Genomic DNA, 14316 nt, shown 5'->3' on the forward strand with positions numbered 1-14316 from the left:
CTCCTCCCCTCCATCCTGTGTCCCTGGACCTTGTCCCCCCGCAGCAGCAAGAGGGGTCGAGCCTGGCAGGCAGAAACAGCCCCAGAACAAGGATGAAGATTAAGCCCTTTGGTGCCCAAGCTCCAAGCAAGTCAAACACAGTTTGCCCTTACACAAATAGATTTTTATTTAGGTGAGTCAAAGACAGGGGAGCTGCACATGGACAGTCCAACAGGAAAATAAATAACTCCATATAAATAAGATACATAAATAGTCCCACATGGCAGAGACTGCCTCAAAACAAGAAACTTCCCTGGGTCCCAGCAAGATGAGGGCTCCTCCAGGCAAGCCCTTGAATTCCATCCCCCCCCCCCTTATCAAAACATCAGGTTGTACCAGACAATTCGCAACTCAGGAGCAGACGGGGCACGCTGGGCCCACTTTCCTTAGTGTAGCAGTTGTGGAGTGGCACACACCAGCCCACACAGCCCCCGGGGCAGGGCAGGCAGCAACCTTCACCCCTGTCCACCCCTGGGAAGGGGTTTTTCCTACCCCACAGCAGCCAAAAAAGCCTTGAAGCCAAGGCTGTGCCAGTCCTCTCCAGGCCATGGAGACGGTCAGTGAACTGGTGCATCAGCCGGGGCAGGATGGAGCACCAGGGTATAGACAAGGCACAGCCAACCCCAAACCTGGCCGCAGGGCACTCACCCACCACCTCCCTCCCTGTGCCACCCCAGTCCACCCCACCGAGACCAGCACAACAAGAGCAGGAGCTACCAGTGAGAACACAGCGATTGCCCAGAGCCAGGGAGCAGCAAGGATGTCCAGACCTGCTGCTGTAACCACATCCACGTGTCTTTAGTCCAGAGTCCAGCTGAGCACCGCAATACAGGGTGCCCAGGCGGGCAGCCAGCACCACAACATCCCTCCCATCCCATGGGAGGGCAGGGGGAGACCTCTATGCCCAGCGAGGGCTCCCCCCAAGGTCCCACGCTAGGCTTCAGCACGTTCTTGGAGGAGCTTGAGGATGTATCTGAGGCGGTGGTGGAGCTCAGGAGAGCAGCCCAGCTCCTGGATGCTGCACAGCTTGTAGGTGTAGGAATTTCGCTCCCGGTTGATGTAGGTGACAAGGCAGGAGTGGTCAGGCTTGCTAATGATCACCTTGGTATGGTCATTGTAGAAGTTCACCTAGGAGACAGGTTGGACTTGGTTTAACCCATGCCTCCTGCGGCATGTCGGGAGCCAGGATGGAGACACGCTTCCTGCCTCAACCCGTTCCTCCTCCCCAACCTGCCCAGGAGCATCCCTGCTCCATGCCCTATGGCAGGAATGCGCCACAGCCCCAACATCAGGGCAGACACAAGTGGCCAACTGAAGCATCATGTCCCTCACAGGCTGCACAAGCTGTGACCAGCAGCTTTGGGCACTGGAGCAGCACGCTGCACCCACAGCGGGACTGTGCATGTGGGCTGTGGCAGACAAGATCTAACACATGCTACAAGTCCCCTCCTCCCGATGGGGGTCTGGGCATCTCCATTGTGCCCCACACGTACCTGGAGGGTGCCATTGCTGAAGAGCATGAGCAAGGCTTGGTCAGTCTTCACCCACTGCAGGAGGAGCAGGGCCGGCTGCCCAAGGTCATCTATGCTGGGCAAGTCACCCCCCTTAGAGAGAAGAGTCTTCATTAAGCCACTGGTCCCATACATGGGAACACCGTCACCAGCATACACAGCCAAACCCAGGCACCAGGAAGACAACTCACACCCACCTTCATGAGGTGCTGCTCCATGTAGGATGCAAAATAGCGCAAGACACTCATCTGCCCCTGCAGCTGCTCGGGGACAGCGGCCACAGAGAACACAAGGTGTTTGCTGCTGGTTGGGTTGTAATGCACAGTCCTGGGAAGGAGCAGACCATGATGAGCTTTCGGGCCACTCAGCACCAAACCCACCCTGGCACTGCCTCCCCTTGCCCCTTCCTACATCAGGGGCTTCCCCAGAGACACCATCCCCTTCCCCACCACTTACCTGTGGTTTGGGGAAAGAGTCATGTGCGTGCCATTGTTGAAGAGGACCCCAATGCTACGGTTGGAGAGCTGGTAGCCAAAGCCGTACTTGTTGGAGTAATCCACCCACTTGCTCACCCAGACAAAGTGCTCGTGGCGGGCCAGGGAAGCCGGGTTTTTCCCCGCTGGTGGAAAAGAGAAGGGATGAGCAGAGCAGGAAGCCACCCCCTGCCCACCTCTAACAGCACCCAAATAGCAACCAGGCCTTCATCCCGTGGGAAAGGGGATGCACAGCTCCCTGCCCCATCCCAGAGTGGACCAACCAGTTTACCTGGGGGCATGGAGGAGAGGCAGGTCCGCAGGAGCCGGACAGCCGACTCGATGATGGCAGAGGTAGTGATGCAGTCTTCAAAGGCTGCGGGCAGAAGATGACAGGCTGAGTCAGCCAGCCCCGCTATCAGCCAGGGCAGCACAGGAAGCCTGGGGCAGGCTGGGGTGGCCTGGGCAGGTATTGCTCACCCTCACAGCTGCTGGCCATCGTCCCTCGGATGGAGGGGGATGCAGACTTGTGAGATGTCTCCTCCACCACTGTCTCCACGGGGCTAGAGCTGGCACTGCGGCATGATACAGGGGCGGCCTGTGGAGAGACTTGGCTTTATCGCTGTCCCACTTGCTCCCCCCGCCCCAAAAGGAGGGTGTGCATGGGCTCAGGGGTGTTCTCACCTCATTCCCTTCCACAGTTTTATAGCTCATCTGCCGGCAGATCGAGGTCTTCATCAGCCCAGTGACCAGCTTGGAGATGTCATCCTTGTCTTCCAAAGAGCCCTTCTTGGCTGAGGAGAAAGGAAGTGATGAGCACAGGGGATGGGGACATCGTGGCCACCCCTCCCATTCGCTCAGCTCTCCCTCATCTGCCCATGGTGGTGAGCAGAGCATCAGGCAGCTGCCTCCCACTTTCACTTCCCAGTTCTCATGCAACAGAGGGCTTCCAGGAGGAACTGCCCCCATGGGTTTCAGCACCGCATCCGCTCTCCAAGCGCACACCCATGCCAGGCCACCGGTGCCAGAAAGGCAGGGGGGCAAGCACAGCATAAGGCTGGCCTCAGGCAGAGGGTCCACAGAGATGCATCAGCAGGGCTCTCCAGAACCCACTTCTCCCTGGAGGAAGGGTCACCCGGGCAAGCAAATGGACTCACCTTTGGGTTTCTTCTTCCCAAAGAGGGTCTTGGTGACTTTAGCAAAGAGACTCTTTGCTGGGTTGGGGGGATTCAGCTCTGGAGCCATCACACAGCTGCTGGGAGGGAGTTTCTCAGGCGTGTAGCCCTGCAGGGAGGTCAAGGCAGAGGTTTGGTTTCCATAGCCCACGTGCTTCAGGCACAGCAGCTGCCCTGGGCTGACCGCAGTCACTCACAACCCTCCTGACAGCCAGCTTGCATTTCCTCCAAGCCTTGGCCCCAGGAATGGCATCAGTGCAGGAAACAACCCATGCTGCAGGGACAAGGCAGTGGGAGCACACCAGATCCCTCGGTTCCCCCCGCTGGCATTTGGGCAGGACATCAGCTGCTTCCTTTGAAGGACTGAGACTTGGGCTCCAAGGACAGCACAACACAGCCCAGAAAGCCTCATCCCACTTGGAGAAGGGTCAGGACCAAACCCCAACACACTCACCTTGAAGAACTCATGGTCCAAGATCTCCTCAAGGGTGAGGCGGTCCTGAGGGTTGCGTCTGAGGATGCCGGCGATGAGGTGCTTGGCGGGCAGGGAGAGGAAGACAGGGAGGGTGTACTCCACTTGCTTGATACACCTGTACGTCTCCTTGAGATCAGAGGTCTCGAAGGGAGGGTTTCCACACAGCAGGGTGTACCTGGGAGGGGACACACGTGCCACTGTCACATCCCCACCGGGCTTGTGACTCAGCAGCACTTAAAGCAACGAAGTCATCAGCATTTGGCCACCACACCTGGCTGGGAGCACCACTTCCAGCCTGGGCTGCCCTGCTGACATCCGGCCATGCTTCCTCCTAGCAACTGTTTAGAGCAACAGGCAAGGAGCAGTGGGGAGGGAGAGGGGGCTGGCGGGCAAAGGTCACCTTCTGCCACCATCGCTCCCAGCCCTGCGTGGCTGATGGGGTGGAAAGCAGAGCAGGAAGCCTGTGGGCAGCAGCCAGGCAAGGGGCTGGATGCACTTAAGCGATCGCTCCCCAAACAAACAGGGCAGCAGCTGCCACCAGACACTGAGGTTTTCCATTGTTTACCAGGTTCACAGGGCAGTGCTTTGAACCGGAGCTGAGCACAGCACAAGAGCACCTGCCCTTTGCTACCCTGCGTGCACAGCCCCTGACAGGCATCCCGGCATGGCTGGCAGCACCCTCACCAGAGCAGGGCTGGGCAGGATCCAGCCACTCTCTACCCTCCCCTTGCCTTTTGTTGGGCAACCACTGCAAAGCCACAAGGCAGAGCACAAGGGGACTTCCTCACTGGGGCTGCTCCACAGCCCAGCTCTCCTCCCCTGCTTGGACCCTTCCCAATCCAGCAGCAGACTTACATGACACAGCCCAGAGACCATACATCTGACTCCGGCCCGTGGCCCTGCCGCAGCAGCACTTCTGGGGCCAGATAGTTTGGGGTCCCACATATTGTCCTATGGAGCAAAGCACCAGGTCAGTGCACCCCCTCACAGACACCCTTCTCTGCTCCAAGCCCTGGGATTTAGCTTGCAGACCGTCCCCCCCATTTCACTTTGCTTTGTGGCCCAAAGCTCCCTCCACCTACAAGCAGCCCCACACACAGACTCCCCCCCATCTCCAGCTCCCAGGAGCAGCTGGTCCTGGGGAGCCGTTGGGAAGAGCTTGTCCTAGAGCCGGGGAGGAACAGAGCCTTTGTGTCCCGGCCCTGCGCAGCCGGCAGGGCAGCCGGGCAGGCACAATAGCCATAGTCAGCACATTGTTCTCCCCGACGGCTGCAAGCTCCCTCCTGGAGGAGCCACAAAGCCCCCAGCCCCCTCGCCTTGCCTGCAGCTGGCGCAGGAATCGCTCCCCCACACCAAGAAGGGACCCTAAGGCTTCCCCTCCCCAGGCCAGGGAGGACCACTCATCCCTCCACCCTCCCAGGAAGCCATAGGAGGAAGGGGAAAAAACCTCAGAGAGCTTTGGAATAGGGAAGCCTTAAACTTACTTTTTCTTCTGGTCAGAGGTATCCTGGCAAGCAGCTAGCCCAAAGTCCCCCACTTTCAGCTCCATGTTCTCATTGATGAAGAAGTTACCTGCAATTCAAGGGTGATGTGTCACCACAAGTCCCTCTGGGGCACCTCGCTCCCCACATGGCACCCTGCCCCAACCACAGCACTCACCAAGCTTGAGGTCTCTGTGCAGGATGCCCTTGAGGTGCAGGTATTTTAAGCCCGAGATGATCTGTTTGAGGTAATAGCGCACTTCAGGCTCCAGCAGTGTGTGGCGGGCCTTCCAGATGTGGGCCAGGGACTGCAGAGGGAGAGAAGGCAGCTTGGTGATGGCAGGCAGGGAGAACAGCAGCCCTGCTGAGTAGGCATGGGGCAGGCAGGGTCAAATCCAGTTCTTCCAGAAGTTGCACATCCACAAACAATCCTTCCACAGCCATGACCTCAGCAAACTCCACATGCAGTTGAGGTTGCTCAGCAGAGCCAGGAGAACCACTGGGTTTATGGGGGCCCCACCAGGAGCTATGGGCTGCCAGCACGAGCAGGCAGCCTGAGTAGGACAGGCAGCCAACAGCATCCCTGATGCCATGCAAAACCACACGGCTTATGGCTGAGCTCAGAGGGTGTGTGACAGAGCAGGCAGCCCAGGAGAAGGGGAGTGCTAGCAAAGCACCTCAGATAAGGGCTGCTCCAACCAGCTACGGCTCTGTTTAGGAGATCCTTTGACAAGAAGGTCACACCAGCGCTCACCTTCCTACTGCAGTGCTCCAGGAATATGTAGATGCTCTCTGAGTCCTCAAAGTAATGGGAGAACTTGACAATGTGCTTGTGGTGCAAGTCCCGGTGCAGCTCAATCTCGTTGGTGATCTGAAAGGGAGCAGCAGTACCAGGTAAGCACAAGGCCCGCTCTGTGCCCCACCAGCCCATCACTTCACCAGCCCCACAGCACCCACCTTCTCCCGCTGGTGGGGTTTAGCCACCCGGCTGTGAGGAATGACCTTCACAGCATAGGTTTTGTTGCTAGAGAGATCTGTCATTTCATAGCATCGTGCAAAGCCACCCTGCAAGGGAAGAGGTGGTTATGGATGGGTGAGAGACAGCTCTTCGCCCCTGCCTGCTCACAAGCTGCCTCCTCCTCCTCCTCCATTCCCTTGCAGCACAGCCCGGCGTCACACGCTCCCTCCTGCTGTGTCGCCCACTAAGATCTGAACTGCGATGCTCTCAACCAGGAATTTTCCTCACCCAGTTCCTGTAAAACCTCCAGGGCCATTTTTCCCTCCCACCATGGCCGAGCTCCACATCTTCCCACATGACGGATCGAGCTGGAAAGTCCTGCGCGGGGCAGGAAGCCCGGGGACCGGAGGCCACCGAAAGGCAGCCCCATGGAGACAGGTTTTTCCTGCCGTGATGTCACCTCCAATCTGCACACTCAGCCGCCCGGGCCGGGCTGGGAACCGGCACCCGCCTCCCACACACAGCGCCGGCAGCGGGAACAAAAGTTGCGTGCGGCGGAGCGGAGCGGGCCGGCACCGCTGGGAACCGGGGCACCCGCGGCCCACGCAGGCCCCGCGGGGCGCCCCGAAACCGATGCGCCTCCGATAACCGGCGAGGCACGCAGCCAGCCCCGGTGATTCACCCCTTCCAGCGCTGCTGCGGGCCCACCGGCAGAGGCGGGGCCGGTGGAGGCGGCGGTGGCAGCCGAGGGGGCCGCAACCAGCACTGGACGACCCCGAGGCGGGGGTCGAGCAGCTGTGTAGCCCCCTCCCCGCACCGGTCCGCGGCTCCCAGCCCCGCACACCCTCCCCTTCCTCGCTCCCCTGTACCTTGCCCAGCAGGCGGCCCTTGCAGTAGGAGCGGCCGGAGATGGGGTCGGTGATGATGCGGGTGGTCTCGGCGGCGCGGGGCGGGGGTACCGGGGTGTGAGCAGGCGGTGGCGGGGGGCAGGCGGCGGGGAACGGGGGGAAGAGGCCGGCAGGCTCCATGGCTGAGGCTGCTCCGCCGCCGCCGGGACCCGCACACGTGGCCCCACCACCCCGCGCTGCTGGGGCTTCTGCCGCGCCGCGGGAATCCCGCCGGCTTTATCAATGGGGCGCTGACGTCACCCGCAGGAGCCCCGCCCCCGGGCGGCCCCGCTCGGTTCTTAAAGCGGCCGCAGCACCGAGAATGGTGAGCGGCGACATGAGAGGGGTGAAGGGGTTTTATGTACCCGTTGGGATCCTTTCGTCAGCCGTGAGCCCCGGGGGGGAACCCAGCCACGGCCCTGCTCTCTCCACTGCACAGAGTCCCCCCATACACTCAGAGCACTCTCAGCGGATGTGTTCCTCTCCTAGATACAGAGACCCCCATAGACAATGAACCCCTTCTTGGCACAGGGATCCCCTACAGACACACCAAGACCCTTCCTCAGCTCCCTCCCCTCTCTCCCAGGACACGCCGAGTCCCCTCCCCACACACGTCTGTAAATACACACTCACAGGACACCTCCCCTCGCAGGGATGGTCAGCCTGTGTCACACGAACCGCTGCGGACCCCACAGTTACACCCCACAGAAAGGCAAAAGCCAGGGTAGGATGCAAAGCCCATGTGTTCCCTGCGGACCCAGCCCCTCACCCCAACAAACCTGGATGCAGGCAGAACCTTTCACTCTGTGCCAGGGGCTGAGGAGAGGGGTCACAGTCCACCCCGGTGGGGTGCTGGGGACACAGGGGACAGTGGAAGATGCAGGTGAGCTCCCAGCCAGGCTGTCCCATGGTCAGGTGGCCCTTGGCCACACTTTGCCCTGGCTCTAGCCCAGCCCCAGCAGCCCTCAAAGAACCCTGAAGGGTTGGTTCCCCACAGCTGCCAGTCCAAGACTGGGAACCTGCAGGACCGTCCCAGTAGGGACCTCCATCCTGGCTCCTTGGTGCCTGGGCACCAAGTCCTGGTGGCTCTGGTGTTGCGGGGTGGCCTGGCTGGGCTGGCCGAGGTGACAGTGTTGCCTGGGCAGTGTGCCATAGCAGTGCTGCTCTCTCATGGCCATAAGCAGGACAAGTCAGTGTCACCAGAAACAGGTCATAGCAGGATGAGGATCATCTCTCCCCATGGTGGCTGCAAACCCACAGCCCCTCATGAGCCTGGAGCAGCAGCATTGCTAAAGCCCTTCAAAAGCAGATCCCACTGCTCATACTGCCCACAGGGTGACTGTGAGCACATCCCTTGCTCTGTGCCTCAGTTTCCCCCACTGCAGCTCAAGGCTCTTGTCACTGATGCTCAAAGTGCTCCTGAATATGCAGAGAGTTTTGCATGAATACCCATAGCCAAACAGCCCCGTTCTCCACAGCACACCACACTGTAGCACAGAGGAATGAGCCCCCTGTTTTGTGCTGCAGAAAAGCTGAGCAAACGTGCAAGACACAGCGAAAACAACCCCGATCTCTCTGCTTTTCTCCTCGGGTTTCCAGCTTTCGCAGGGGAAGCACCTGCAAACCCAGCACCCGGCAGCGAACACGGCTCGGGGGGGGCTGCTGCTCCCTGGGGAAAGCTGCCTGTTTCCACCCGGGACTCAGGGCTCCCGGGGCACAGGCAGCGTCATGAGGCAGCGTTGGCTTTCCGATGGAGCAGCATCCTGGGCGGAGCCGAGTCAGGAGCACAGTCTGGAAGCAGCCCATGGATGGAGAGACCGGGGGACCTGCCCCGGGCTTGTCCCCGGACCCCTGCAGAGGCACAGCAGGGACCAGCGAGGGCTGAGAGCTGCCGGCTCCGCTCCTGCTCTGCCTGGCTCCAGCAGAGAGCTTAGGCTGGGTTTGGGGCATAGATGGAACCCGCAACCTGAGTCCCACCAAGGCGTCACCTCTCCAAGAAAGATGGAGCCCGGGAGCAGCCCCCATCCATCTGCAACTGGGGGCTGTGGAGATGCAGAGCACGGGAAATGGGGTTTTCCCATCATAGAGCCGGGGCAGTGGAAGGGAGTGTGGTTTGACATCGACAACCTGCCCAGCCTGGGCAAGGGAAGGCTGCCTGCTGCTCTTTAAATGGAATTGCAGGAAAAGAGACCCAGGGTCTTTGGGAAGCGTACAGTGCAATCAGGACAGGCACCTGATGCAAGTTGCACCAAGGGAAATCCCATCTAGATACCAGGAAACTTCTTTACCCCCTGTGAGGATGGCAAAATGTTACAGGAGCCCAGAGAGGCTGTGGCATCTCTGTCCTCCACTGTACTCAGGCCTGGCCTGGTCTCAATGTCCCCCCACCCTCACAGTGTTCAGGGATGCTCAGCAGCATCAGGAGCAGTGATGCTGAACCCAGTTGCCAAGTTGGCTTTGTTGCAGGGATGCTTCTCAGGGCGGTTGCGTGGCATTGCTGTGGGCTCTGCATACAGTGCCCAGGCAGCGCAATGGGGTGTGGGTGAGCTCTCTGGCACTGGGGTGACAGCCCTGACCCCCTCAGGAATTGGATTTTCCTCTCACCCTGTGTGCTCCTGCAAAGCATGGGGCTGCAGACACCAAGGAAGAGGAGGAGGAGGAGGGAAAGGGTGGCTGGTCCCTCGGGTGACTGGGGAAGGAAGCACCAGCTCCAACTCCAGCAGAGCAAACCTGCCCCAGGGGCTGGCTCAGGATGTGCAGAGGGGAAGCTGCAAATCTGGGTAAAGCTGCTTGGAGGGAGAGATGAAAGGACCCGGATCCCTCAGGATTAAGGAAGCACTTGGATCTAGGGTGGTCTGTAAAATGCCAGTGCTGGGAGGTACCCCTTGGGAGGCAGCATCCAGCCCAGGGAGCTCTCTGAAATCCTCTGCAACGGGGCCCTTGGCTCAGCTCCTGCCCCAGAGCACGGGGAGCAGGGGAGGCTTTGCCCCAAGCAGGGTGTCAGCAGGCTCCAGCCCGTGGGTGCCAGCCGGGGGCTGTGTGACCGTGTCCAAGGCACCACGGAAGCAATTCTTTCGCCCCAGACCAGTTGCTGCAGGCACCTCCCTTCCCTCATGGGCCTGAAACGGCGATTTCCTGCGTCCCACCCCAGCAGCCTGCCGGGATACAGCCAGCCCTGCTTCCCTCCCTGCTCCCTCCCATCCCATCCCTCCTCCCAGCTGAAATCCCTGGCACAGGATTCGTTGCTGCAGCATTTGCTGCACAGCATGAGGGGCTGGCACCCCAAACCTCACTCACAAGACAATGCCCACAGCAGGACAGGGCAGGTCCGGCTGCCAGAACACCCCCCGTGGGATTTGTGGGTCTGGGGCAGATACAAGCAGGACGATGGGTCTGTGCTCAGGCCAGGTCCCATTTCACCCATCTCCCACAAATACTGAAGCAAAGCGCTGTTGGTGTCACACCATGTGCCTCAGTTCACCTAGTTCGCACTGTGGTGAGCACACAGGCATTTTCAAGGCGGGCAAAACCAGCTCCCCTCTCCAGCACTGCTTCTTCTGTGGGCTGAGGTCTCATGTCTGATTCTGCTCCTCCTTCATGGCTTGGGACTTACATGAGATGGAAGGAAGTCATAAGGGGTCCAGTGATGGAAAGAGGAGTTGCCTCTTTGCCCCCATCCTGCAAGCTTGTCCACCCTGTATTCCCTCCTCAGTGGGGCTGGGAGTCACACTGTGCACAGAGATGGGGACCAGCCAGGCAGAGCCCTCTCCCCATCCCAGGATGGGGGCAACCCAGCAGACCCCATCCTGGCTCCTCTCCAGGATCCTGGGGGACTGATGCTGGAGAATGGGGGGCTCTGGAGAGACATACAGCTGTGGGTGAGCCAGAGCGGGCTGGAGACTGGGGAAAGCTGGGAAGGGACATTGCTTCGGGGGGATGGAGACGAGAGGGTTGGGGAAGGAATGGGGTGCTGTGGTTTATGGAGGGAGGCAGAGGAAGTGGGGGCACCAGGCATATTGGCTGTAGGGGGTATATTGTAAGCGTATTTCGGGGGGTTCCCCTGCCCACTGCGGCTGGAGGGTCCATGGCGGGTGGGTGCCTGGGGCTCGGGGAGCCCGTGGCCCGCGGGGGAGGGCAGCGGGCCAGGTCCGGGGCGGGCTGCGGCGGGGCCGCCCCGAGGCGAGGCGGAGCCGACGGCCGCGCCCGGCGGGGAGCGCGGCGGGGACGGAGCGGCCCCGGAGGATGGGGCGTGCGGAGGCAGGTGAGGCCGGGCCGGGCTCCCCGGGGCGGGGGGCAGAGCGCAGCCCCGGGGGTCGCTCGCTGCCCCCTGGGAGCCGCGGGACGTCGGGTGTGAGACAGCCCCGGGCTGGCGGGGAGCGGCGGCGGGGACCCGGGTGCCTTCCATGGGCTGGGGCCGGGGGGGGGGAAGCGGGTTCAATCCGGTGTGGGCTGGAGCGAGGGGAGCGGGAGAGCCGGTTCCGCAGCGGGGTCACCCGTCCGTCCGCTCTGCTGTCCCCGCAGGTGCTGGGCTGGGGACCGTGTCGCTGTGGGGCAGCCTCCTGCTCGCTGCCGGCCTTACCCTCGAGCCGGCAGCGCAAAGCTGCAACTGCACGGAGCCCATGGACTTCCAGGCGTTCCGGGAAGCTCCGCTCACCGAGAGCTGCTGCCTCAACTTCACCAGCTCCAACATCACCCACCTGGACTGGGGAGCACTGGTAGGGGTGCGGGGGCTGCGGGAGCTCTACCTCTCGCACTGCAGCATCACGGATATCAGCAATGCACAAGGAGTTCCCCCTGCCTTGGAGATCTTGCACTTAAGTCACAACCTGCTGGAAAGACTCCCTGGAAGCTTTCTGGAAGATGCCCCTAATTTGAGGGTCCTTTATCTGGACAGCAACCAGCTCCAGGAGCTGCCCAGGTCCTTCCTGAAAGCATCCACCCAGGTCCAGGAGGTCTATCTGGGCTTCAATGCCCTGACCTTCCTTCCCACCAGCCTCCTGAAGCCATCTCTGCTCCATCTCCAGCTCTCCAACAATAGCTGGGACTGCAGCTGTGCTTTGCTCAGCACCCTGGAGGGCTGGCCCAGCCTGGCTGTGGAGGTTATCTGCCACACACCAGAGCACTACCATGGTGTGGACCTCCAGAGCATCCCCCGGGATGAGCTGTGCCGCTCACTCAGCCTCACTGCCCTCTTCATCTGCCTGCCCCCTCTCCTTATCCTCGCCATCGTCACCTGGTGCTTCTGCAGGCGGAAGAGAAAGACCAACTACAGCTTTCAGAGCAGGTCCCAGAGCCACCTGGCCACAGCAGAGAGGGGCAACGCAGCGGTGCCTGCAGAGCCCCACCACTATGTCCCTTATGATCTGCCTGCTGCCCCCTCTGAGACTGAGAAGAAGGTGCTGCTGGGGAGCCAAGTCATGCTCCAGCCTTCTGTGGATGCACTGGACAGCAGCAGGGACCTCTATGAGGAGGTGGAGATCCGGGTGGGATCCCCCAGCAGGTCCCAGATGCCAACCTATGAAGAGCAGCAGGTTATGGGGCTGGGCAGGCAGCGGGACACCCCATCCCCGAGGGCAGAGGAGCTGGGGGGCAGCGAGCCAGAGGTGGACACCGTCAGCGTGAGTGAGGTCCTGAAGGACTCTGCTGACCGGGAGAAGATCTACATGAGTCAGTCAACCAACTATTACAACCTGGTACCCGGCATCGAGCTGGAGGATTCGGACAACGTGGAGTATGAGAACATCGACCTGCACTGATGATGGCACTCGAGCTGTGTCTGGGACACAGCAGGATGGAAGAGGACAGGCAGTGGTGAAAGCCAGCATAGCAGAAGAGCCACGAGCTGTCCTGCCATGGCTTACAGTGGCTGCTTGCAAAGCTGCACTCCAAATCCCCATCCCTTCCCCTGTGCTACCATGTGCACCCCTCGCTTGCCATGTGCTACAGCTCAGCAAGGGGTGCGAGGACACAGGGCAGGCTGGTGGTGTTTGGGGGTGCATGGGCTGGCAGTGCCCAAGGAAGGATGTAGAGAGGAGGTGGGGGCTGGTTTTGGGGCCGAGCTGCCAATACTGTGTGTGCTAGACCCACTGACTGGGGCCTCCATCCTCTCTTGCTGGATCTGGCATGGACTTACGGCTCCCCAGCCTGCAGAGAACAGTATCTGGGGATGTGAAATGGGGCTGACTGTGCCTACATGGTCTGTGCGGAGTGTCATGCATGGTTGGGTGCCCTGGCATGGCAGAGAGAGCCTGGGGTTGCCTTGCCTGCTGCACACCCCACATCCTGCAGTGTCCCATGGGGGCTAGAAGCAGCCGGTGCGTGTGTGCTGCTGCATGCATGGGTGTGCATGCAGGGACTGTGCACAGTTGGCTGTGAGCGGGTGTGCAGGGTGCACATGCACACAGGAAGCACTGGAGGGGGCCCCTTGCAGCATCCCCTGCTCAATGTGCTCCCAAGCCCTGTAGGATGCAGCTCTCAGTAAGAAATAAATCATTTTACTCCTGGCAGTGCGGCTCCATCCCTGTGTTTGTGTGGTTTGGGGTGGTGGGGAGCCATCTGATGGGGGGGAGTGCAGGGATGGGGGGCTTTGCGCCCACATCATCTACCCTCCCATGCTCTGTGTGATGCTCCAGTGTGGGTCTCATTCAGATGCCCCGGGGCCACTTTGCAAACAGAGCTGGACCCTGGCCGAGGGCGAGCAGAGCCTCTGCCTTGCACCGTGATTTACAGCCAGCTGGGGAAGGTGTCAGCCTGCTGTTAACGCTGCAGTTCCTGGCCAGAGCAGGGACTTGCGGGGCTCCTGGGGACGGGGCAAAGGCTGGGGATGCTGTAAATCATCCCTCTGCACAGGCACTCCCCAGCAGGTCCCACCCATGGGTGCCCCAGCCCTTCCCTGGGGATGGGGGGTGCAGGCGCCCTTGAGCCCCGTCCCTGCTGCCCAGGCTGGAAGCCCCAGCAGCCACCCTGCACCGCACTGGAGCAAGCCTGGGCCCGGGGCGGGCGCTGTGCCCGGGCAGGAAGGGAGGGAGCCGGGCAGGGCAGGACGCGGCGCTCCGGCCGGCAAAGGAAGCGGCGCTTCCTGCAGCGCACAGCGCGGCCGCCGGCAGCCCGCGGTGGGGCGAGCCGCAGGCGCGGGCAGCGCTCAGCACCAGTGTGGGCTGGGGATGAGGATGCGACGGCTTCCCTGCGTGCCTCGCTGGCACTTATGGATGGTTACTGATGGTTTGTATCCCGCTGGAACTGTTCCCTTCCCACCCCTTCCCCAGCCCTGGGAAAGTGGCCCAGTGCCAGCCTTTAGTATCCCTCCATCACCCCCTG

At 61.1% G+C, this 14316-nt stretch overlaps 2 protein-coding genes across 2 annotated transcripts; one reads left to right on the plus strand and one right to left on the minus strand.

Moving 5' to 3' along the window:
• Nucleotides 1–141: 141 nt before the first annotated feature.
• PLK3 (polo like kinase 3) lies at nt 142–7225 on the minus strand. Its single transcript, XM_065673508.1, has 15 exons — nt 6982–7225; nt 6112–6219; nt 5909–6025; nt 5333–5462; nt 5158–5245; nt 4529–4624; nt 3653–3848; nt 3181–3307; nt 2708–2817; nt 2504–2621; nt 2316–2399; nt 2007–2169; nt 1748–1877; nt 1533–1643; nt 142–1167 (listed from the first exon to the last, which is right to left on the minus strand). The coding sequence occupies exons 1-15, from the start codon at nt 7138–7140 to the stop codon at nt 973–975; spliced, it is 1932 nt and encodes a 643-aa protein (XP_065529580.1). The 5' UTR covers nt 7141–7225; the 3' UTR covers nt 142–972.
• Nucleotides 7226–11197: 3972 nt separating this feature from the next.
• Nucleotides 11198–13498, plus strand: LOC136010846 (uncharacterized). Its single transcript, XM_065672578.1, has 2 exons — nt 11198–11260; nt 11521–13498. The coding sequence occupies exons 1-2, from the start codon at nt 11242–11244 to the stop codon at nt 12753–12755; spliced, it is 1254 nt and encodes a 417-aa protein (XP_065528650.1). The 5' UTR covers nt 11198–11241; the 3' UTR covers nt 12756–13498.
• Nucleotides 13499–14316: the final 818 nt, after the last annotated feature.

This window comes from Lathamus discolor, chromosome 3, assembly GCF_037157495.1.
Source record: "Lathamus discolor isolate bLatDis1 chromosome 3, bLatDis1.hap1, whole genome shotgun sequence".
Classification (NCBI taxonomy): domain Eukaryota; kingdom Metazoa; phylum Chordata; class Aves; order Psittaciformes; family Psittacidae; genus Lathamus; species Lathamus discolor.

Coding starts and splice junctions, on each gene's coding strand:
- PLK3 (XM_065673508.1), bottom strand. CDS start 7,140: ATGGAGCCTGCCGGCCTCTTCCCCCCGTTCCCCGCCGCCTGCCCCCCG. Junction 6,220..6,981: donor AGGGCCGCCTGCTGGGCAAG/GTACAGGGGAGC, acceptor CTTCCCTTGCAG/GGTGGCTTTGCACGATGCTA. Junction 2,622..2,707: donor AAACTGTGGAAGGGAATGAG/GTGAGAACACCC, acceptor GTCTCTCCACAG/GCCGCCCCTGTATCATGCCG.